This window comes from Anopheles coustani, chromosome X (assembly GCF_943734705.1).
Source record: "Anopheles coustani chromosome X, idAnoCousDA_361_x.2, whole genome shotgun sequence".
NCBI classification, from domain to species: Eukaryota; Metazoa; Arthropoda; class Insecta; order Diptera; family Culicidae; genus Anopheles; species Anopheles coustani.
The window spans coordinates 12,537,216-12,559,284 of NC_071290.1; the positions used below are offsets into that span (position 1 = coordinate 12,537,216).

Below are 22,069 nucleotides of genomic sequence, written 5' to 3' on the forward strand. Positions count from 1 at the left end.
TGAAAACTTTGGTCGAGTGATTGAAAAAAACATAGAAAAAGAGAACGAAAGAGAAAGATATAGAGATGCCAATAAATGCCAAATGCAACAGGATGGTGATGGCGTGCAATGCGCTGAACTCCATCATTTCCAGTACATTTCCGGTTTTATCAGAAGAATGTCGAAATGTAGAAAATTCAAACAAACATCACGAGCGGGTAATATCAAACCCCCAAAAACCCGATGGTAACGAAATGCCGAACAGCGAGTAGTGGACAGCATCTTTACCGCCGCGATCCGTTTCGCCGCACGCTGTCCGCGTCTGGTCCTCCCCACACCTGTCGGCTCCAACCTTTCGGCGGCCCTTTCGCCGTAGATCCCCGATTCTCCGTCTCTCGCACACGCCCGCAGAGCTGGAGCCTAATCTTCGTATTCTCTTGCGCGCGCGCGAACGTTCCTTTCACACGAACGCCACCATCACCAACGCTGTTTGGACGCACGCGCGCAGCTTATAAATATTGGACCATCGGAAATTGACGAACTTAGTGTGCGGCTGGCAGCGGAGACATCAGTGGGTTCATTGTTGCGTTCGACGGAGGTAGCCGGAGATTAGCGCTTCGGACGTTAGACTGACAATTGCGACGCGCGTGTTTTGCGTGGTGTTCTTCCAGCCTCTAGCCAGGTTGCCTATCCGCTATATCTGAGCCTTGCCTGGCGATGGCCTCTCCTTAACGGTGTGTGTTTGTACTTTGAAGTGGTTAGAACAATCTAATAAGTTGTGTGGTTATTTGTGCAGTGTCGTGTGCCGTGTACGTTCAGCTCCAGAAACTGTCTCCGATCTGCAGATCAAACGAGTCCTCTATCAACACTGACCACTGTCCAGGTGAAGCTCCCGTGAAATCTCAAGCCCTTGTCCTGACCATGGCGGACCTCATCGGTGGGAGTCTGCTGCTGAGCAAGCTGGCCAAAGTGTTCACCCTGTTCTCACCGGTGACGTTGCTGCTGGTTGTCACAGTCGCGTGCGCCGTGTACGTCTACAACCGGCGCCGGTCACACCTTGTGCAGCACATCGACAAGATCCCCGGCCCTGCCGGACTGCCCATCCTTGGCAATACGCTGCACATCAACGTGGACCACGATGGTAAGCTGCTCATCGAGGACTTCGCACCATCGCAGCATCCGTGCATGTCCTTGTTCGACCAAAAAACCTTCAAAACAGTTCAATAACTCGATCCGAATCGGTGCCCCGAATCGAACCCCCTCGCCCGTGAGCAAGTTCTGATACACTTCCTGGTTTAGTCCACCGCGTCTACGGCTCTAATCAAATGCGCAAACACCAATCTCGCAGATATGATAAAAGAAAAAAAAACAGACGCAGACAGGTCGAAGTCTCCGATAGCAAAACACGGCCTGGGAGGCGGAAGAGCTTTGTACCAGTTCGATCGGTCGTCTGTATCGCTTCAGATGCAACAACATTTATGCACGAAGCGTCACGAGGCCGTGAAGACGTGCCCGATCCACGGTGCCGCCGTGGGATCTCGCGCCTTTTTTTCTTACCTTCTAAACCGTTTCAGTAGATTCGTTAAATTTAACAGCGGCCGCGGCACACGACGCGCATTTACAATGCAAATGTTGACAAATAAATGGTGGTTGTCGATTGTGTTTGCAATTTCGGATAACGTGCCTTTATCTCGGCCGCCACCGCTAATCTGTACCTTCCTCTGCGTCTGCTTTAGTGAAGATGAGCTACAGTCTAGACTTCCAGTACATAAGCTAGAAAATGCATTCTGGAAAAACACACAGTGACATCCATCACTGACCGAGACCTCTGGAGTCCAGAGCGTCAACCACACAATTCTAAACACTTTCTTAGGCAAACCTTTACGCCTGTAGTCTTCCGAGTTCCAATTCGATTATTCTTTGTCCGGTAGAAACGGTTACGCGTTGCGGTGTATAGGGTACATCTCTAACGTATGTGAGATGAATTTTGATCAGCTCATAGATGTTTCCCCTATGGCATGGCAGCATCTCCCTCCAAGCCCCAGGATAACATCACAGTCGGCTTAGTATTACCCAACCACATTAGGAGCGGCCAGTGTAAGTCTCCCCAGAGGTCTGCCGGTCCGACCTGAAGGAGGTTTTTTTTCTCAATCATACAGTGTTGGATGCCTTTTCTTTTTCTTCGATAGCCCCGTCATCGACCGACACTGCACAGCGCGTGGACGGTTCCTTTCCATTCCTAGAGGCCTAGTTTTCCGATGTCGGGGATGGCGTATTTTTTGGGACAACCGAGCGCAGCCCGTTTCGTTACGTAAACCGTTCGAACTATGTCAAAATTAATCACTTTCGCTGGCCGCCGCAAACCTAAGCGGAGGTATCGGTTCGCTCACCCCGGGCCTGCCTGTGAGTCCTGGCTGCCTAGCTGACGAAACGATTCGCAATATATATATATATGCCGTAGTATCACACTCGATCTATTCAGGTCTCGATGCCAGACCTTTTGGGATCTTTTGGTAGTCAAATGGTTGCAACAGTCGCTCCCCCTCCCCGATCGCTGGTTTTCGGCTTTCGGTGTGTGCTTTTATGGCCAACGCCTTTCCAAACATTGGAAAACGATCAAACGCACCAGTTAACCTATACCTGCGTTCTCTCCTTCCGTCTATCTCTAACCTGTCTTTCTTCTTCATCAGCGAGCTTGATCAGGTGCAATACGAATCGAACACAGCGTCGGTTGTAAACTTTGATTGGATAACATAAATTCGTCCTCGTTGTAGAGCGGACCCCCGGGGCGATCAACAAGTGACTTTTCTCATATATCTTTCGATTGTTAGTCTATTGCCCGCTAACCATCCGGAAGGGTGTAATTTCCCATTCGGAAGCAATGGTCAATTGATCGCCGCTCGAACCGGCAAGTGCGGCACTTGACACTACGTTTGTTTACGATTCTGTTTCATCCGGCGAACCTTAACGATGCGATTCCACTCCGTTCGAAAGGCCTCGGTGTACCGATGTGTCGCACCCGAACCTTGGGACCTTGTCGGGCGTTTCTTATGGCTCCTTTTCCCGCAATTAGACTGCTTCCCGCGGCCTTCACGGAACCACACGGCAAATGGGTGTTGGTTCGCGAGAAATGAATGTTCCAAAAAATTTCCCAGCCCGCTTCTCTCTGTTGGCGATTCCCAGGGTGCAGGGTGTAGCGAGATAAAAAAAAGGGGTCAGGAAGGCCAGCTGGGCGGCAAAACGTAGGCAATGGTTATTATTATTCGCCGATGTCAACCCTGCATTTCTATTTTTTCTTAAACGAGCCAAAGATGTTCAACTCCCAGTGCACGGGAACCTGCGTGTCCTATTGCCTCACCTATTGTGTCGGTTGCTGTGACGTACCCGGGCTGCTTCTTCATCGGTTTACCCCCAAAATCTGCTGGGGGGAACCATTCGTTTTGGTCTCTGCTGCGCAGCATTCTCTCGACCTTGGGAGCCCTCCAGACAGAGAGGTTGTGACCACAGCTTTTTGGGGGGAAAGTGGCTACGTTCCAGTAGGCTACGAAAACTTACCACCTACTCTGCACAGGGCTTCTGCTGCACCCGAGCTGCTCGGGCCTCGGGATCGATTGGGCAAACCGGACTGTACGTTACGTTGCGGGCCTCAATTCGACGTCCGACTCAACCGTAAGAGCGTACAATGACAACAAGGAAAAAGACGCGAAAGAAACAATCTGCAACTCCGCGAAGTTTTGGGAGCCAAGGAACGAATTGAGATCGAAATTTGAAATCGTTATTTAAAAATAACAAAAAAAGGCAAATCGTGGTAAACCGGATGAACTCTGACGTCAGTCGGCAGGCTGAAGCAGCAAAACAAGCAAAACCAATCAACTAAACCGAATGGTATTAATCGAAAAGCGCCTGCATCTCCTTCTCGCTCGAGCCACCCGATCTCATTCGTCTCTTTTTTCGATCAGGCTTGAAATTTAGTAACATTCACTTCGAGTCGGACCCGAGCGCCGTTTCGGATTCGCGTTTGAGATATATTTATATACCGATATATACTGAGTTTCTTCTGCTTGCACTCGGCCCGGTTTTCTTTAAAGAAATTTTTAACCGTATCATCGCCATTCGGAAACTCTACGGACGACTTCAAGGTTTCAGCCGGGCGTGGAACGGACCACTGCCGTACGTGATGATCTCCAAAGCAAGTGCAGTCGAGGTAAGTGTAGCTGTAAGACAATGTCAACCGCGGCTCTATGCCACCTACCGAATATTGAACACCATCTGCAAGCACACGTCCAGCTGGACCGGAAGTTTCTAACGCCATACCGGCCCTGGCAAGCAAACACCGGAGCAAAAAGGTCACCCTCAGTTCACAGCAACCCCAAACTTGCCCCTGATGGCTGATTAAATAGGCACTGGTACGGCGACAACTGTTGGCTTTCAGCGTTTTGGGTGTCGTTCGGTCAACACAATCGCCCAAGGTCGATGGAATTCGTTCGGAACGGATAGGTTCGACGCGCGGGATGAGAGCAGAACATCAGCCTATAACGAAGCTGGTATATCACAGATCATCTGCTCGTAGGAGTAACGCTTAAAGCACCTGTCAGTACTGGTTTTGACCAATTCAATCATTTCAATGCATTGATAATAAGGTGCCGCTAAGTCATATCAAGATCGCGACAAAGTAAAAGTTTTTCTAAGTCCCAAATTGATAAAAAACGAAAACAGCAAATGATTTGCAGCATCTCATATTGACGCTTTCCGTTCATATTTGACATCTTTTTGAGCAGTACGTAAGAAAAAGCATGCTAGTCTACCGGTGTGCGATCACCACCCGACTGTAACTATCTTTTAAAAGTGATAGATTATAAAGCGAAAGAAAAAAAAAACACCACTCTACCATGCATGTATCAGATAGGCTTCGAAACCCTAATGGATTGCAACAAGGCGGATTTGGTCATTTCCCAAGCGCGTCGGCGTGGAATTCCAAACAGGCGGTGGAAAGAAACTAAAATCTAAGCGCTGGCGCAAGCTCCCTACATATTCATTGTGATACCACCTTGTGTAAGCTGTGTCACAGATGACCAATGTTCGGACCCCTCGGCCTGCTCCGGACGACGGACGGTTACGTTAGGCAGCGCTAAAGGCATTTGTGAGTTAATTTGAAATCTGTTTCTACTACTTCTCTACGCACCGCTGCCGATGGCCGTCGGTCGGCCGTTTGATGGCTGCAATCAGAAACACGATGGTCCAAATCAAGCTTATTATTTTGTTAGTTCTTCTTGATGGACTGGACCGTGCTGGACACGACACGCTGATTAATCACCGGCAAACATCGGTGCGACAAAGCGTCGTCATTTGCAAAACTATTGTTTTTTTTCCAGAGCGAAACAATGTCTACTGGTTCCGAAGTTGGCCAGTGTGGTTGCTCCATTAGAAGAAGTAGTATCTCTAGTAGTAGTAGAGCTTTCTCTCTGTTTCTTCATTGTTTGTGGTAGTTTCAAGAATTCTTCTAAAACAGATCAAAGTAAATGTAACTTTCATACAGAATCAGAGAAGATAGAGAAAAGAGAAGACAGAAGAAGACTAGTTCTTTTCCTGAAGCCTCAACAGCCTAGAACAGAACACGACAACAGTATTCAACAGTTAGTGTGACATATTTGAACAGCAAAATGATTTCTGCAAACAACCGCATGGAATACAACTCCTGACGAAACATTTCCCTATCAAAACTAATAGGAATTCTTAGTAATATTCTTCTAAATAACAGATTAGAATCCTTTCGAAATCCCACAATACAACCACACAGGCATTTTGGTGTGCGAATACGCAAATTAAAGTTATCTTATCATGATCCCAATGCATTCTGCCAAGTCATGGTGTGAATTGTCGCGAAATATCCCAACTCAAAGCTTAGGCAATACGGAAACCAATAACAGAAGTTGTATACGTCCTCATGTTACTTTGCATTTCTGTCTATGAATCTATTCATGTATGTATCGAGTCGAGATAAATCTGCCTCCACTTACCTTGAACGAAAATCCTGTCTTCGGTGTTGGGCTGCAACGTTATGGTGTCTCAAGAGTTCGTCTATTTCGGCTCCGGTGAACCTTAAGATAATGTTAAATGCACGTTACCAAACAAACGGTCAAAACCCAAGAGTGTCGTGTCGAGGTAGCCACGCGAGAGGAGGTTGCTGACGGAAATCGAATTTCAATCCGACGCTAAGTGGCATCGATAAATCGTGCGCTAGAACGAAACGACAATAGTTAGTCAAACGGAATAAGTTGGGCAGAAGAAATAAAAAAGGCAACACTAACATAAAACCAGTCTCCAGCGGGTATGGATCGACCACGAATCTCCGTTTGACGAGATCTTGCAGGTCGGTAGAGGCCACGAACCGTTTTCTCACAGACCTTTCAACGATACGCATCGGCTTGAGGCACGTTACGAAAGCATGTGCCTCCCTCTGGGACGATCGAGCGACTCCAATGTAAGGGCCAACTATCGATGCCATGTGGGTTTCGTTTTTCGCTTCTTTCTCTTACTTTCGCTCAGAATACAAAATTTATGCAAATCACTTCGACTGTATGTTTCCGAACTTCACGGCCCTTGCGTTGACGCATATTGAATTATCACAAAGACTGGGATGAGAAGCAGTGGTCTCCACACCATAGTCTATGACACATAACCAGAATATGATTCTCGAATTCTTTCACATCGGAAGTTGATTTGGAAGTTAGTTTTCCACATATCTAGCTGTAAGAGAAACCTAATAAGTACGGTTTATTTGAGGTATAAACAGTTTGTGATTAGTTTAAGCCTTAGAAAACCATTAGCAGCTAACATTACACCTTTACTTACGGATTTCCTCCGCCCTCTCGGGACATATGTAGCGAATTCTCGGCAGCCAGAAGCACATCGAGAAGAGCCACGACTACGAGTTCCTGAAGCCATGGCTGGGCACGGGGCTGCTGACGAGCCACGGCAAGAAGTGGCACCCGCGCCGGAAGATCCTCACGCCCGCATTCCACTTCAAGATCCTCGACGACTTCGTCGATATCTTCCAGGAGCAGAGCGCGGTGCTGGTGAAGCGGCTCGAGGCCGAGCTCGGCAACGAGGCGGGTTTCAATTGCTTCCCATACGTGACGCTGTGCGCACTGGATGTGGTTTGTGGTGAGTATTACTACCCAAGTGTCGGTAGGTGATGTTGAACCTTGGGGGTAATTTTGGGACGTTCCATTGTCCGTTCCAGAAACCGCCATGGGCCGTCAGGTGGATGCTCAGTGCAATTCCGACTCCGACTACGTGAAAGCTGTGTACCAGTGAGTGTTCATAGAAGAGACGATGTATGCCGTTGCGTGTTTTTGGTTAATCACACTGTACTTCTCCCATCTAGAATCGGGCGTATCGTGCAGAACCGGCAGCAAAAGATTTGGCTACAACCAGACTTCATCTTCAAGCAGACGCAGGACTACAAGGACCACCAGAAGTGTCTGCGAATACTGCACGAGTTCTCGAACCGCGTCATCCACGAGCGCAAGGAGGAGATCCGCCGGCAAAAGCAGGCGACGGGTGACGGCGTCAGCAAGGACGGTGGCGGCAAGGACGGCAACAACAACAAGGAAGACTTCCTGTCGCACGAGGAGCTCATCGGGCGCAAGAAGCGGCTCGCCTTCCTGGATCTGCTGATCGAGGCGTCGCAGGACGGCGCGGTGCTGTCGCACGAGGACATCCGCGAGGAGGTGGACACGTTCATGTTCGAGGGCCACGACACGACGTCGGCGGCCATCTCGTGGATCCTGCTGCTACTCGGTGCCGACCCCGCCATCCAGGATCGGATCGTGGAGGAGATCGACCAGATCATGGGCGGTGACCGGGAGCGCTTCCCGACCATGCAGGAGCTCAACGAGATGAAGTACCTGGAGGCGTGCATCAAGGAGGGACTGCGGTTGTACCCGAGCGTGCCGCTCATTGCCCGCCGGCTCACCGAGGACGTCGAGATCGATGGGTACGTGCTGCCGGCCGGCACCACCGCCATGATCGTCGTCTACCAGCTGCACCGCAACGCCGACGTCTTCCCCAACCCGGACAAGTTCAACCCGGACCACTTTCTGCCCGAGAACTGCCGGGGGCGACACCCGTACGCGTACATCCCGTTCAGTGCCGGGCCGCGGAACTGCATCGGCCAGAAGTTCGCCATCCTCGAGGAGAAGTCCATCATCTCGGCCGTGCTGCGGAAGTACCGGATCGAGGCGGTCGACCGACGCGAAAACCTCACGCTGCTCGGTGAGCTGATTCTGCGTCCCAAAAACGGACTTCGCATCCGCATCTCCCGTCGCCCGTGAGATGGTTATGCGTTGGGACATCCCCAGGGGCAGCCCCGGTAACCTTTTCGCAAAAAATACTAAGTACGCAAATGAAGCGGCCTCCTCCGATGCGCTTCAAAGGTTGCATCGTGCTTGTTCAGTTATGACTAAATGAGTACGTTTATTCATAATTTGGATATTACAACTTGTAAGATTACGTTTGCTTCACGTTTTAAAGGGTACATTAGCTAGTACGAGGGCTTTTGGCATGTGTCTGTTTGTGTCTGTGTGTGTGTGTGTACGTGTGATACGCTTCCTCTACTTCCCGCGAACGAATTCGTTCTTCGTTCGGCTTGTATTACAAAAATGCTGGCCACGCTGCCGCTTTTTGAAGCAGCGTTGGCCAAAGTTTGGAAGCGAACAGATAACCAAGTAGACCGAAGTCTTAAACCACTAACGCTTAACCGTGCGTTGGCTCAGAGAGAACGGCACGCCCCTTCAACAGGCCAAAGTTTTTTCCCGGCGCACACTCCACTGCAATTGCACGTTTTTTTTGGGTTTACGTGGTTCTCCGTTAAATATATGTATATATTATAAGTGTAAAAATGATTCTTATGAATAATACATAGATGATATTATGTAGTGCAATAAACAATTCTCTCATTGACTAAGCGTTATTGGATAGACAGAGACAGAGAGAGAGAGAGAGAAAAAGTATCCTTATGAATATAAATTGGTTTCATTATGTCGATAACGAAACGAAAAACTTATTGCCACAATTTTTTGCTTACGATAAATGTTACCACTAAGACCTCAACCGGTTGCGCATCCAACGAACACACGATCTTGTGTGTGCGTGGGTGTGATGTTTCTGAAGCACACCAATAGAGAAATTCTACAGCTGTTGGCAATACCACACGGAAGGAAGATCGAACTATCTACAATATTTGCCTTGGAGAGACCGTACACGGTTCGCTCGGTTCCGTTTTGAGAACGGAAAAGATTGCCATTCGAAAGCGCAAGTATAACCTATTCAGTACGATAGTGTGCCAATATGGAGGCAGCAATTTCATTATAATACGATTTCGATACAGAAAACAGAAATTTAAAGCAATCGAAAAGAAAGAGAAAATTAGTTGATCCTTCTTTCTCTCTCCGGTGTCTATCGGTCCCTACAGTTGTAATTTAAGCCTAAACAAGAACATTATGCATACAAAGAACATAGATAAGAATAAACAAGGATGTGTAACGCGAAACATATACACACGGGTAAAATAAACGATAGGAAAAAGCTAAGAAATGCCTAGTTTGGGATTTCGTTCGTCCCACTGTTTTCGCTGGTGGTGTTGGTGTTGTTTCTGTTGGCGGGGTGTTGTGTGGAATCAATCAAGCACGTTTCCACTCTACTGCGTCCGCAGTTTGTTCGGGTCGTGGTAGTGCGAGGGTGCCACGGTTGGGTGTGGCGGCGGCGGAAAGCAACGAACGTGCTCGACGTTCGAACCCTCGATGTCGTTGCTTTTCAGGTACTTGTTCAGAATGGCGAAGATCTGCGAGTTAAGAACCTGAAAGCGGCGGATCCGGTCGACCATGCGCTTGAGATTCTAATGCAGAAAAGACAAGACGAAGAGAGTGTTGGATTGTGAGACTTGCTTCTGGTTGCAGCGCGCCTGCTACTTACGATTCCTTTCACGGTGTCATCCTTGCCGTCGACCCGCTGGACGCGCAGAATGTGATAGCAGAAGTCGAGGGCCTCGAACTTGCGCTGCTGGCTCAGCAGAACGATGATGGTGCAACCCGCCCAGTGAAGCCCTTCGCCGAACAATTCCCTGCAGAAAGAGACACTCAGTCGGCGTAAGTCAATCGACGCTTCTGCAGCGGTGTGCGCTGGTACTTACTCGACCGTGTACTCGGTTCCGGCGACCGGAATACAGTAGACAAACTGCAGTGCCGACCACAGCCGGTGGAACTCGGAGCATTCGTCGATGTGCATGACGCCGTTGATCGGGGGCGGCCCGGTCCAGATCGGATCATCCAGGAACGACTTGACGCGACTCAGGATCACCTCGAAGATGCTCAGCCCACAGCACAGACGTTCGCGCGTTAGAAGATCCCCCTCGCGGGCAATCATAGCTTGCTAGAGATGACAAAAAACCGATACCGATTAAATGTGAGTATCGTGACTATCATAAGGACTAAGGAATAAGGAATAAGAATCAGGAGATTGAAACAAAATTAAATTAATCGTCGAGAGCAATATCATAAATAACAAAATCAACAGTGCGTTACGGCCTGGCCTAAAAACAGCAGTAAAGTAAAACCAATTTTCCTTAATCAAGGAAAACTTACTCTGTACAAACAATTATGATTAGCAAAACATAGAAACACTGCAGTATTACACTAAAAATGACAAACACAATTATAGCTCAGAAATTAATATAAGAATGTAAGCTTGGAAGTCAATAAATCAAATGCATTTTACGAACCAAATTTACCAAAACTTAACAATATCAACAACGAGTTACCACGAGTCGGATTGTTAGAAGTCAAATGTTTGTAAGTAAAATAAAATTGTCTTCTATAACCCAAGAATTCTCCGTACAAACAATGGCGGATATAAAAAAGACACTACAACAGTCTAACAAAGATATGACATTCGACATTATTAATAATAGAACGTTTGCTTGGAAGTCAATTCAGTTCATGAGATTTACGGATCTAAATTGGAAGCTCAATTTTCCACGCGAAACTTCCAACTTCCAGACTTAACTTTTTATATATTGAAATTCTTTAGGGTGATTCAATAAAACACCTGGGTCTTAGGAAAGAGGTTGACCTTTAAAAAGCATTAAGGCATTTAAATGCCAATGCTTCTATATTGCTTCTTTGGTTTAGCAATCTTAAGAACCACGTAAAAAACTGTTTTGATATAAAGCGGTTATAAATACAACTTTCGTTTGGCGAAGAAAACACATCGTTCTCGCTGCTTACGTTTCACGCTGTCGCTATGCAGTCCTGTCGTTTCGACAACAGCGCTAGTTTGTCCAAGAATAGTGTATGAGTCATGGTTTTTGCAAATTCCGCCCGTCGAGTCACGCATAAAAACAACTACAACGTATCCAAAATAAATTTTGTAATGCCTTTCTACGAGTTTCTAATGTAACAAGAATCCACAAATCTGCATACGATGTGAAATACGCAGCAAGCTCTTACGAATTAACAAAACATACAATAAAGAAAGAGCGTGCAGTAGAACCCATTTATATTAAAATTTACATCTCCAATTGCATGTAAACAATGTTATTCGGAAAATCATACCACTACTAATACGAACCAAAGATACAAAAAAAGGATCGATTGAGCAAAACATGGCTTGAAACAGTGAAACAAATGGAATCAATAAAAGTAAATTAACTAAATTGGTTTTCACAAAACAGTAACAACTGAAAGAAAACATAAATTATCAGCGTTCGGTTATCATACCTTGGCGGTTCCCAGCTTTTCGACATTGGGAACAATCTGGAGCGAGGCGTACTTTGCCTCCAGCCGCTTCTGCTTGCTCTCGGGCTTCTCGCCGTCCTTGCAGAACGGACGGGGAAGGATGTTTTGAAACGGGGCGGCGTGCAGCAGATCGCACACCTCCTCCTGCGACAGCGCCTGCTCGATCAGCAGGCAAAACAGCAGCGAATTGCCCATCTCGCGGAACGACTGGAACAGTTCGGTCTTGGCGTCCGGGTACTGCACGATGTCGACGAGGTGTGCCTGGTAGTAGCTCAGCACGCCGGGCGAACCGTAGTCACAGAGGGGCAGCTTGCAGCTCTTCGGCATCGCCGACATGAGCGTCTTGGTGAACTGCAGCAGGTTGCCTTGCACCAGCGGCTTGACGATGTCCTTCAGGATGATCTCCATCACGACCGCAATGCCTTGGTAGCCGAGCAGGCGGCAGATGGCGTGAAAGTGAGGTGCCCCGACGAAGCCACCGTACTGGCTGTACTGCGTCGAGTAGGCCGCGTTCAGTGGCTTCGAGCCCCACAGGTAGTAGTGCGACATGACCGGTGCCTTCTCGCGCGTGATCGGCCCCGAGAACGAGATCTGCAGCTTGTTGCGCACGAAGCGATTGGTGGCCGCATTGTAGCAGTAGTTCGCGAGGAAGTCGTAGTTGAGCTCGACGAATACGTGCAGCGTTATGCGCCCGTACGGCGCCAGCACGTTGTGGTTCGCCTCCTTCAGCATCGCGTCGAAGTCGTCCAGCGCCAGCCACTTGGAGAGCAGCTTGTGGCAGAGCTTGTTCACCGCCAGCAGGGCCTCCAGCTCGACCACGCCGGTAATGTCGCTCGCCTCGAACCGGCAGATCGCCAGCTCCAGGCTCTTCTGCATGTCGGCGTTGATGCGCTGCGTGATCAGCTTGTTCAGGTCGATCGAGCGGCCGAGCAGCTGGACGTGGCGCTGCTTCAAAAGCGTTTCGTAGCGATTGTTGCGCGGGTACGACTGGAAGTTGAAGCCGAGCACCTCGCACTCCACCCGGAACCGCTTGTCCAGGTAGATGCTGCCCGCCAGCTGCTTGTAGTGCGCGAACACCTGCTCGCTCAGCTTGTACACGAACTGGTCGAAGCACAGGTTCACCTCGGCCTCAACCTCGTCGTACAGGAACTGCTTGCGGAAGATGGTGAGCGCGTACAGCGCCGAATCGTTGTAGAGGTCGAGCGGGTACAGGACGTACTCCATCATCGACGGTTCCTTGGTGCGCAGGATATGGTCGGTCAGAATCCACGGCATCGACATCTCAATCGGGAACTGAATGCGCTTCTCCATCGTTATCAGATCGCTGCACTCTTCGTTGTGCTGGTGACGCACGGTACATTTCTACGAGACCAATTGCGAGACAAATACAATTGAGAAAATATGTTAAGCTGTTGGTACAAGCTAAGGAAAAACTAATATGAAACCGGAAACAGTAAGGTAATGTAACCCTGAGTTAAAAGTTTTATAGTTTTTGTAAACAATGTATCTAATTTTAATGTTTAAATTATGCTTGTTTTGTTGTTTTATCAGGTGCGTGATGAGTTTGTTGATTTACATCCGAATGAAAGCAAATAAAGAAAAGGTCACAAAATATGTCTTTATCGTGTTTGATTTAAGGGTTAAAATGAAAAGATCAATGCACTAACGTATATTGAAAACAACAGTTTAATTATTCTATTTTAGAAGACGAAAATTTTCAGAACAATTTGTGGATAATGGACATGTTGGATTAACATAAGTAATTGTCTGCGCATTTCCAAATGTAAACATAATACATAACATTGTGTTGATGTTTTTTCATTTCAACGTTTCACAGAAACGAACTTTTTCTGTTTCACAACATCTTCAGTCGTTATTTGATTTGAATAACGTATTTCAAAAGGTATTTTATTAAAAAGTTAAAAATAAATTTTTATCCTAGAAAACGATGTTATGGACTCTGTATGAAAGTTATAGATTATTCTGTACAAAATAAGGCAAATAATCAAACACTTTTAAATTGAATAACATTAGAGTAAATTGTAATTTAGATAACACTTGATTGCTTGTTGTTATCAGTTATGTTATCAGACAAACCAACCAAATTCTAATGAAGCAATGTATGCGTAGTAAGTAATGCAAGCTACCACGCATACAGAAGTTCTATTTACTGTTTGGGTCCCTTGGAACGCTTAATCAACCTCCGCTTTGAACTAAAAGTAAATAAAGCCGCAGTGCCAATGTTGTACTCACGTTTACTTTGCGGCCCATGGTCATCTCGAGATAAAACTCCCGGTACCAAAGCTGTGAGAGATCGCAGCACTTCTGGAGCGTTTCGCTGAAGCTCAGCAGGAACGTCCAGTAGAAGGATGCTTTGTGGAACGCGTCGATCTGCAGCAGGCAGGAACCGTCGATGTCCTTGCGCAGCGTGCGCTTACCCCCGGACTTGTCGGCGATCAGCGACTCCAGCATCGTGCGCACCATGTACAGCTGGGTCGAGGACGGGCCGACGTTAAGCCGCGGTACGTTGATCTGGAAGCCGCTGTCCGGGTCTTTCTTGCCCTTGAGCGCCGGATCCTGGGCCGGCTCGGTTCCCTTTTGCCAGTCGGCGCACGTTTCCCGCACCGACATCACGATCGATCTAATCAGATCCTTCTTGTTCTTGACCGCCTTGCGCAGCGGCTCGCGCAGCACCAGCTGCACAAAGTCCTGCAGCTCGGCGTAGATGCTGCGCCGGATCGCCTCGCACAGCACCGTTTCGATGCGCGCCATCAGCACCTGCAGACCTTTGATCATGGCGATCACCTCGATCAGGGCAAACTTCTCGTCCTCGCTGTAGTTGTAACGGGTCGCCCGCTCGTACTCCTCCGCCTCGGCCGGGCACTCCTTGTTCATGTGGTGGTCGGTCGGGTGCAGCAGCTTCCACGAGTATAGCTCCGTCACGACCGAAGTCCACTCGGATAGGAGCTGCAGGCCGCGTAGCGCCAGATCCGCCGTCGCCTTGTTCTCCGCGTCCGTCGCGTTGTCCTTGTACGTGGTCGTCACCTCGTTGCTGTAGCGCGACAGCTCCGAAATGTACTTCACATGATCCTCGCGGATCGTTGGCAGATGCACCATCAGGTCCGCCTGCGGGCTGATCGCCGTCGAGCTGGACAACGGCCACTTGCTCGGGTCGAAGTGCTTGCTGCGCTTGATGTAGTTGAACGGGGCGATCTGCATATCGCCGAACAGCGGTACCACCTCCAGGTTCTTGAAGATGCGATCGATTCGATCGAGTCGGAGCTTCTTCTTCTGGTCCAGCTTATTGATGTTGCATATTTCCGAGTCCATCAGAAACAGCCCGAAGCCCATCACCTTCACCAGCATGTGCTTCTCCTCGGGCGTCATGTACATCTTCGACTCGTACATATGCACGCAAATGTTGACCACGTCCGACAGCAGCTCCTCGTAACCCGGGATCTTCTCCAGCGTGTCCTTCACCGTGTCGCGGATCTTGTTTTGCGTCGCGAGAAACATCGACAGATTCTGCGACTCCTGCAGGCTGTGCGAGTCCGTCATCACCTTCAGGAACTGGGCCGCCCGGCGGTACGTGCTGTAATCATTCTTTACACTCGATTTCATATTTTTCAGCTCATCCAGTACGGCGAACATGTTGATGAACTTCCCGAGCGTCAGCAGGTATGCCTCCGACACAAAGTCCTTTCGCTTTTCGGCGTGACAGAGGCGCTTCACCTCGCCGGAAAATGCCTCTATGGCTTTGCGCTAAACAAAAAAGGGAAAATATTTGGTTAGAGAACTACACTTGGCGTAAGTTGATCGTGAAATGCAATGATCGTCGAGTGTTGAGCGGTGTTGAAAGATGGTATGCTTTAAATGAACTGATTGTTGAGTTGGACCTTTCACTTGTTGCGACCTATTGACTTACCTGAAAATACATAAAGTTTAGAAGTTTATTCACTTCCGGGCTGAGCACTTCAACGGTCTTCTCGTAGATTTCGACCCGGTTCGGTTGTTCGTTCGATTTCGGCTGCGGAATTGCCCGAGAGCAGCAACGCCACGTGTAAAGCATGACGGCATGCTTTTGGCCCTCGTCGAGCAGTTGATTCTGTGAAGCAAGCAGGAAAGAAACATAAGGGCTATATTAAAATGCTCCGTTTAGTGGTTCAAAATGTATGCCATCTCATATTCCCGCGTCTTATTAACGACTTAAGGTTTTGTTTCTTTTTTTCCGTCATGGTCTAGCGGTACTGGAACGGTGGCCAACGTACCAGATTCGCGTGAGTGGTTGCCTCTTCGATGTATTTAGCGATTCCCGTCACGAACCCGTTCCGGTCCTCGAAGTTGGTGTCGAAGTTGGCCTGGTAAACCACGGAACAGGGCTGCGCCTCAATACACGGCTGCTCATCCGGCAACGGCAGCTCGTCCAGCACCTCCACGTTGGACAGCGCATCGGCGAGGGTTATCTTTTCCTGAGCCATATCGCTGCTGCTGCGGTTACTGCAAATTAGTTCGAGCGAGGGTTAGGGAAAACGCAGCTAAACAATGTGTTTCCGGCGGATGCAACATGATCGAATCAGCTCAACCGCTTAGTTTACGGAACACCCCCTCCTGCTGCAAAGGTGGCATCAAAACATACAACACTTGTGCGGTATCTCATTTCCCATCATGTCTCCAAAGCTAACAGATTTTGTATTCAACTTGAAAATACTAAAACATGATGTTGGACAAACAGTTTCTATAGTTTCTATGCCCGCAGCTAGTGTTGAATGAATTTAAATGACTACAGCATCCCACAACAAGCAGGACGGTTCGGGGGGCGGGTGAGCGGTAGCATCGATGACGAATAGGTCCCACTTACAATGTTGATGGGTATGCACAAACACACCCACTCAAAACAGCAGAATTTGTCTTCTCTCCTGCTTCTAGCGAACACTTTTATTTAGCAACTCTATTTTCACTAGTTTTCATTCAACTCTACGCGATTCCTATTTTATTCCTACTATTTTTGCTGGAATGCCCTTAACCTACGCCACTCCCAGCGACTATCGCACTCTCGTACACCGAAACGGTACATTTCTCACTGACATTGATGACACATCCCTGGTGGAAATAAAAATTCACCAAACTGGAAAAGTTGCATGCAAGCCAAGAGTGATGGAATGGATCAAATTGTATATAACCGTATATACCTTCTCAATCAAATATAGCCTTGCAACAGTTTTGCGTTCGTTTTGGTTGGACTATTCCTAGTTTGTGCAACTCATAAGGCAGAGATAATATGCTTACTCCCCGTAGTATGCTAGTTTGCATTTCTTCTAGCAACAAAAATCGCAAGATGAATGTATTTTCTACATCACTAAATTTGGGAACTGTGCGTTAGCTGAAATTTCATATTCATGATTCAAAAAGACTACTCGGCAGCAATAATTCGTTTTCATTTCCCTTTTTGTTGTTGTTCCGTGCAATTTATATAGCATTTCTAGCCTTGCTATACTATACTTCTGTCAAATGTAAACGAGGCCGAAACGCAGTGACCAAGGTACAAACATAACAGTTCCATATTGACGTAGTATAAACCTTGACGTTTACCGATAGTTTGTTGACAATTTTTGTACACACAACAGTTATCCGTAAGCGAAAAGCAAACGGTAATTGGATGTATGGCTGATCATGCTAAGCCTATTTTGCTAAAAGTATCATCCATAGGAAGTTAACGGATTTGTGTGCTCGTACATACCCTGCATCAAATACTCCGAGAAGGAGTAAACATCAGGTAGATTGATTCATGTATCCCATACCGCGTTGAGGGAGCTCCATTACACAGTTGGTTTATTAGGCTAATATTGTTTCCGTTCTTTTAGGTCGGAGATATGTTTGACCTTCTAGATGAGTCAACGCGATTAAAACAATGTTTGCTTTGCCAGTTGGAATGTTCGAATCGATTGCTGGTAAGCCAGACAGCAGGGTCGGGATTCGTGGTCTTCGATGTCATTCGCAAACATTTTTGGTTTACAGTAAGGTACAATCTTTACAAGTATACTCCAGGTTTTCTGATATTGTCTTTTTTATAACCTAGGACACTTACTACGATGGTCGGTGCATTTGCATTCCCTGCTGGCGAGCAACGGAATCGTTTCATATGTTTTATAAAGAAATCGAACTGGCGCATTCCGTGAAGCTAGAAGCAGTCAAACAAGAAGATTCGTTACAAACAAACGATCCTAACCATTTGACTGACTTAGACCCGCCAGACTGGGAGTGTGGAACCTTGGAAAAATTGAACGAGGTGTTCGTGAAAGAAAACCATTCGGAAAGTGACAACCAGCAGGATACGCTCAGCGATAGCCCAGGACTATCCGCATCCGAAGAAGAATCGGAATCGGAATCTACGCTTTCGCTAGCCAAACGGACAAGATCAAACAGGACTGCGGTCGCGAAACGCACAACACGATCTACCGGAAGCGAGGAAATGAAAACTTGGCTACCGGGCGAAGGCTTGACATTATGCCGGTGCATACAGGGGGTTCTCGAGGCGCAGTGTCATGTGTGTGTCCGAAATAAAGATAGTACGGCAAAACCGAAAGCTGCTGAGCAGCCGTACATGCGGTTTGCCAAACTGATGCGACACTTTCGAGAAGCGCACGGCACGCCCGGGTACGCCGTGTGCTGCAACCGAAAGTATGCCCGAAGAAGATCGCTTAGGGCGCATATGCGAACGCACGGCAAGGTTACAGTGTACCACTGCCATCGGTGTCGTATAAAATTCCGCAAGGAGGAATCCTTAAACGAACATAACAACCTCGTACATCTCGACGACTCGGAGAAGCAGTTTCGGTGTGAGAAGTGTAGCAAAGGATTCGCGACCGAGATACTGCTCGCTTCGCACGAGGACTGGCACAAAAACGTGGAGCAAAGGAACATCGTTTGTAGTGATTGTAACACATTGTGAGTATAATTGTACATCGTTATCCAGTTGGATGTCAGAAAGAACCATTTTAAATCTAGTGTTTTCTTTTCAACAGCTTCCCTAGCATTGTAGCAATGCATAAACATAAATCTTTGCATCATCCAACGGTAGAAAACGCTGATACTGCACAAAGTACGAACACCACAGGGACGGAAAATCAGATGGAAGAGCTCTTGATAACAACAGAATACCGGATGCGTCTTACGGCCGAAGAAATGGCCAAGCAAAACGAACTTATCGAGCGCTACTGCACGCTGTACTGTGACGTTTGCCAGTTCGTCGCATCTGGGTTCGCTGATTTGAAGCAGCACGTATCCGAAGAGCACGGTTTGCGCTCGGTCAAGGTGGTTTGCTGCGATCAGCCGTACACAAACCGGGTGCGGTTGTACGAGCACGCCCAGTTACACGAGGATCCTGATCGCTTCCGGTGCAAGGTGTGCAGCAAGCGGTACGTCAACAGTCGCAGCCTGCAGAATCATCAGTGGCGCATTCATACACCGGCCGCCGAGCGACCCTTCTGCTGTGACGTTTGCGGAGAAACGTTTGTCAAGGACTATCTATTGAAGAAGCATCTCTCCTTTCATCTGGCAAAGCACCAAAAGCTGAATTTCTGCGAGGAGTGCAACCGATCGTTTGCGACACCGGCCGCATTACGCTGCCATCGGCAAACGTATCACGGGGAAGTGGCCAACTGGATATGTGAGATCTGTGCGAAAGGTTTCGATAGTCGTTCGATGCTAGATAAGCATGTTCCGACGCACAGTGCCGAAGGAAAAACGGAACTTAAGCACCAGTGTGAACGGTGCAAACGATGGTGAGTAGTTTTGAGTGCTCACATTCGCTCGGTAACTTATATACACTCCTTGTTTTTCCGAACGTGGTGTCCAACAGGTTGCGAAACAAAAAGTCCTACCAACAACATCGAGTACGGTGCCACATGAACGCCGGTCCGGTGAAATGTCCATTCTGTGGCAAAGAGTCGAAGAACTCGGTCGCGCTGCGGGCCCACATTCATCTGCACCACGCGGATCGCCCGGAGCATGCCTGCTCGTTCTGCGAGAAGCGCTTCAAAACGGCTCTACGACTGCGTGAACACGAGGCCACTCACACTGGGACCGTGCTCTATAAGTGCCCCTGGTGCCCGCGGACATTCGCCTGCGGCTCAAACATGTACAAGCACAAAAAAGCCGGCCACCCGGAGGAGTGGGCCGCCGGTGTACAGAAGCGCTTTGGCGAGCGATAAAAACGGAGGAGCGTCCTACTCAAGCTACGATCGGCTGTAAGTTCATGCAACTAGCATTTTACGTCCAATGATACAAACTAACCATTTTTCTGCCGGGCAATATCTATGTAATGGTAATAATATGAAATTTTATCAAGAATCCAAACTCTGTCGGAATCTCCCACAAAATCCAGTTCACGTTTTACGTTACTAGCTTTATAAAACGGTATTCTATGGGAATTATCAAAAAGTTAAAGGCATTTCTCAGATACGGATCTATTTGTTTGTGTACATCATGTAATAATATTAATGTTAATAATGTAAATATGGACATAGAATTTTTTTAATACTTTTTTCTGACCACTAACTCAGAAACCGTTCGAAACCCTAACTCATTCAACGGACCTTAACCAGCTAACACGCTCTGCGAACTATTGAATCTTTTTTAGCATTTCATTTCTGCACTTTCCGGAGAAAACCATACAAGGTATGACGTCACCATTTGCGGTCATTCCGTTGTATTATTCTTGTGTATTTCTTCGATGTTATGAAATTCACATATAGTTTAACATGACTTCAAATTGCTTTCTTAATTGGAACTACAACCGGCGAGCGGTTTGAACTGAAACTCGTCAAACTGTTTCGTATTACCGTACCCCTTCCTTACTGGCCAACCTTCCACCTTAGTTTAGACCTACCTATTCGTTATCCCATTCTTCATTCTTCTTCGCCACATGTAAAACTAAATAAGCTAATAAACAGTAATATTAAGAGCGGTTACACGCAAACAATGTTATTTAAGCACATTTCACGTATAATTTGTTATTTAAAATAAAGTAGGTTGTAATTTGTAAACAATTTAATTGAAGCCAACGTTGCAAGACGCATTCAGGTATTATATCATTTAAGAAAACAGTGCAATTTAAATAAAAATCTTTCTTTGCAATTATTAAATAAAATACGCTATGTAATTTAAATCAAATAAAACGAAAGTAAAAGTGTCTAGAACGTTCTGTTCTTATTATATCTGAATCGCATACCGAAGAATTAAACTAAATGGAAACCAAAACTTTGGTGGAAGGTGGGTTTTAACCCCGCGCTGTTGATGAGTCTCTTCTCATAAATATTCTGTACGGTAGACCTGTGTTGCCCAACAGCTAACCGGTCGACCCACACTTTTCGTTCTTCCGCTTCGTCGATCTCGGTAGCTTTTGTTCACAAGAGAACGCGAACTCCGTTCCTGGTTTTTCCTTTTGTGGACGCACGGTTGCAGATGGCAACCCCTTTGGTTGTGTTGCCGTGGGAGGATGGGTTAAAATGAAACGAATGTCTAATTTTAACCCAAAGGTATCCTCTTCCAAAACGATTACACGGGAGAGCGTAAAGAACAGCTTAAGAAGCAGGATGTGGTGTTCAATTGATCTTGAAATGGTTTCTCCATTCCAGAGCATCAAGAGGTGTAAGGCGTCGTGAGCCACGGATAAACAAAGCTGACAGTCACGACGTATCCAAGCACATCGTGTTTTGTGACCCTTTGGTCACAAGCGATTCCTCTTCCAAAGCGGATGCCAAAGGTTACACTGTGGTGTCTGCGGAGAGGGTGGACCACCTGTGTGCATCCCGGATTACCCCGACCATGCATGCGTGCGTATATTGTTCGTGCTCCGTGTTCGTTTGCATTTTTCGTTCCGTCTTTCTCGATGGTCGTTCGCTTGTCACTTGCCACTCTGTAACCGCGTCACGTCGCAATGCAATCCAGTCGATCCATCTCGCGAAAGTTTTCGGAACCCACCATCCCACCGGAACCGCGCCCCTCTTAGCGAAGTCCGACCCCAACCACGCTTGATTAGACGCTTCACTCCAGTCGTCGATCGATCGATTGTCGCTGGGTGGGTTTTAAGGGCGCGGGGTTTGGAAACATGGTGCCCCGAAAAAACAGGCGTCCATCTACCGTAGAAAGCTTGGCCTTCCGATGAGTCAAACACGATACGAAATTTACACGACGAAGAGATTCATTTTGTGGTCGATTTCCCGTCTAAGTCACATGATGAAATGCGACGATGGTATCGCACGTTTATCTGTTCACTGTTTCTTCATTTGCGCGTT

General features: G+C 47.4%; 3 protein-coding genes across 3 annotated transcripts; 2 read left to right on the forward strand and 1 right to left on the reverse strand.

The window, feature by feature from the left end:
- Positions 1-900: 900 nt before the first annotated feature.
- On the forward strand, positions 901-8,315 carry LOC131269301 (cytochrome P450 4c3-like). Its single transcript, XM_058271652.1, has 5 exons — positions 901-1,120; positions 4,068-4,183; positions 6,864-7,143; positions 7,223-7,292; positions 7,367-8,315. Exons 1-5 carry the CDS (start codon positions 901-903, stop codon positions 8,313-8,315), a joined length of 1,635 nt encoding a protein of 544 aa, XP_058127635.1.
- A 132-nt stretch (positions 8,316-8,447) lies between these two features.
- Positions 8,448-16,785, reverse strand: LOC131269644 (cytoplasmic FMR1-interacting protein). The gene is made up of 8 exons (XM_058272111.1): positions 16,633-16,785; positions 16,043-16,271; positions 15,700-15,879; positions 14,028-15,536; positions 11,757-13,136; positions 10,172-10,410; positions 9,955-10,102; positions 8,448-9,877 (listed from the first exon to the last, which is right to left on the reverse strand). Exons 2-8 carry the CDS (start codon positions 16,250-16,252, stop codon positions 9,680-9,682), a joined length of 3,864 nt encoding a protein of 1,287 aa, XP_058128094.1. The 5' UTR covers positions 16,253-16,271; positions 16,633-16,785; the 3' UTR covers positions 8,448-9,679.
- Positions 16,786-17,409: 624 nt separating this feature from the next.
- Positions 17,410-20,911, forward strand: LOC131269303 (zinc finger protein 676-like). The gene is made up of 5 exons (XM_058271653.1): positions 17,410-17,547; positions 17,636-17,788; positions 17,851-18,719; positions 18,797-19,555; positions 19,633-20,911. The coding sequence occupies exons 2-5, from the start codon at positions 17,645-17,647 to the stop codon at positions 19,982-19,984; spliced, it is 2,124 nt and encodes a 707-aa protein (XP_058127636.1). The 5' UTR covers positions 17,410-17,547; positions 17,636-17,644; the 3' UTR covers positions 19,985-20,911.
- Positions 20,912-22,069: the final 1,158 nt, after the last annotated feature.

Excerpts from the sequence above, each read along its gene's own strand:
- LOC131269301 (XM_058271652.1), top strand. The coding sequence starts at position 901 with ATGGCGGACCTCATCGGTGGGAGTCTGCTGCTGAGCAAGCTGGCCAAA. Across the intron at positions 4,184-6,863 it reads CCAAAGCAAGTGCAGTCGAG|CGAATTCTCGGCAGCCAGAA; the intron begins GTAAGTGTAGCT and ends GGACATATGTAG. Across the intron at positions 7,293-7,366 it reads TACGTGAAAGCTGTGTACCA|AATCGGGCGTATCGTGCAGA; the intron begins GTGAGTGTTCAT and ends TCTCCCATCTAG.
- LOC131269644 (XM_058272111.1), bottom strand. The coding sequence starts at position 16,252 with ATGGCTCAGGAAAAGATAACCCTCGCCGATGCGCTGTCCAACGTGGAG. Across the intron at positions 15,880-16,042 it reads CAACCACTCACGCGAATCTG|AATCAACTGCTCGACGAGGG; the intron begins GTACGTTGGCCA and ends CTTGCTTCACAG. Across the intron at positions 13,137-14,027 it reads CCATGGGCCGCAAAGTAAAC|AAATGTACCGTGCGTCACCA; the intron begins GTGAGTACAACA and ends TTGGTCTCGTAG.
- LOC131269303 (XM_058271653.1), top strand. The coding sequence starts at position 17,645 with ATGTTTGACCTTCTAGATGAGTCAACGCGATTAAAACAATGTTTGCTT. Across the intron at positions 17,789-17,850 it reads GCAAACATTTTTGGTTTACA|GACACTTACTACGATGGTCG; the intron begins GTAAGGTACAAT and ends TTTATAACCTAG. Across the intron at positions 18,720-18,796 it reads TGTAGTGATTGTAACACATT|CTTCCCTAGCATTGTAGCAA; the intron begins GTGAGTATAATT and ends TCTTTTCAACAG.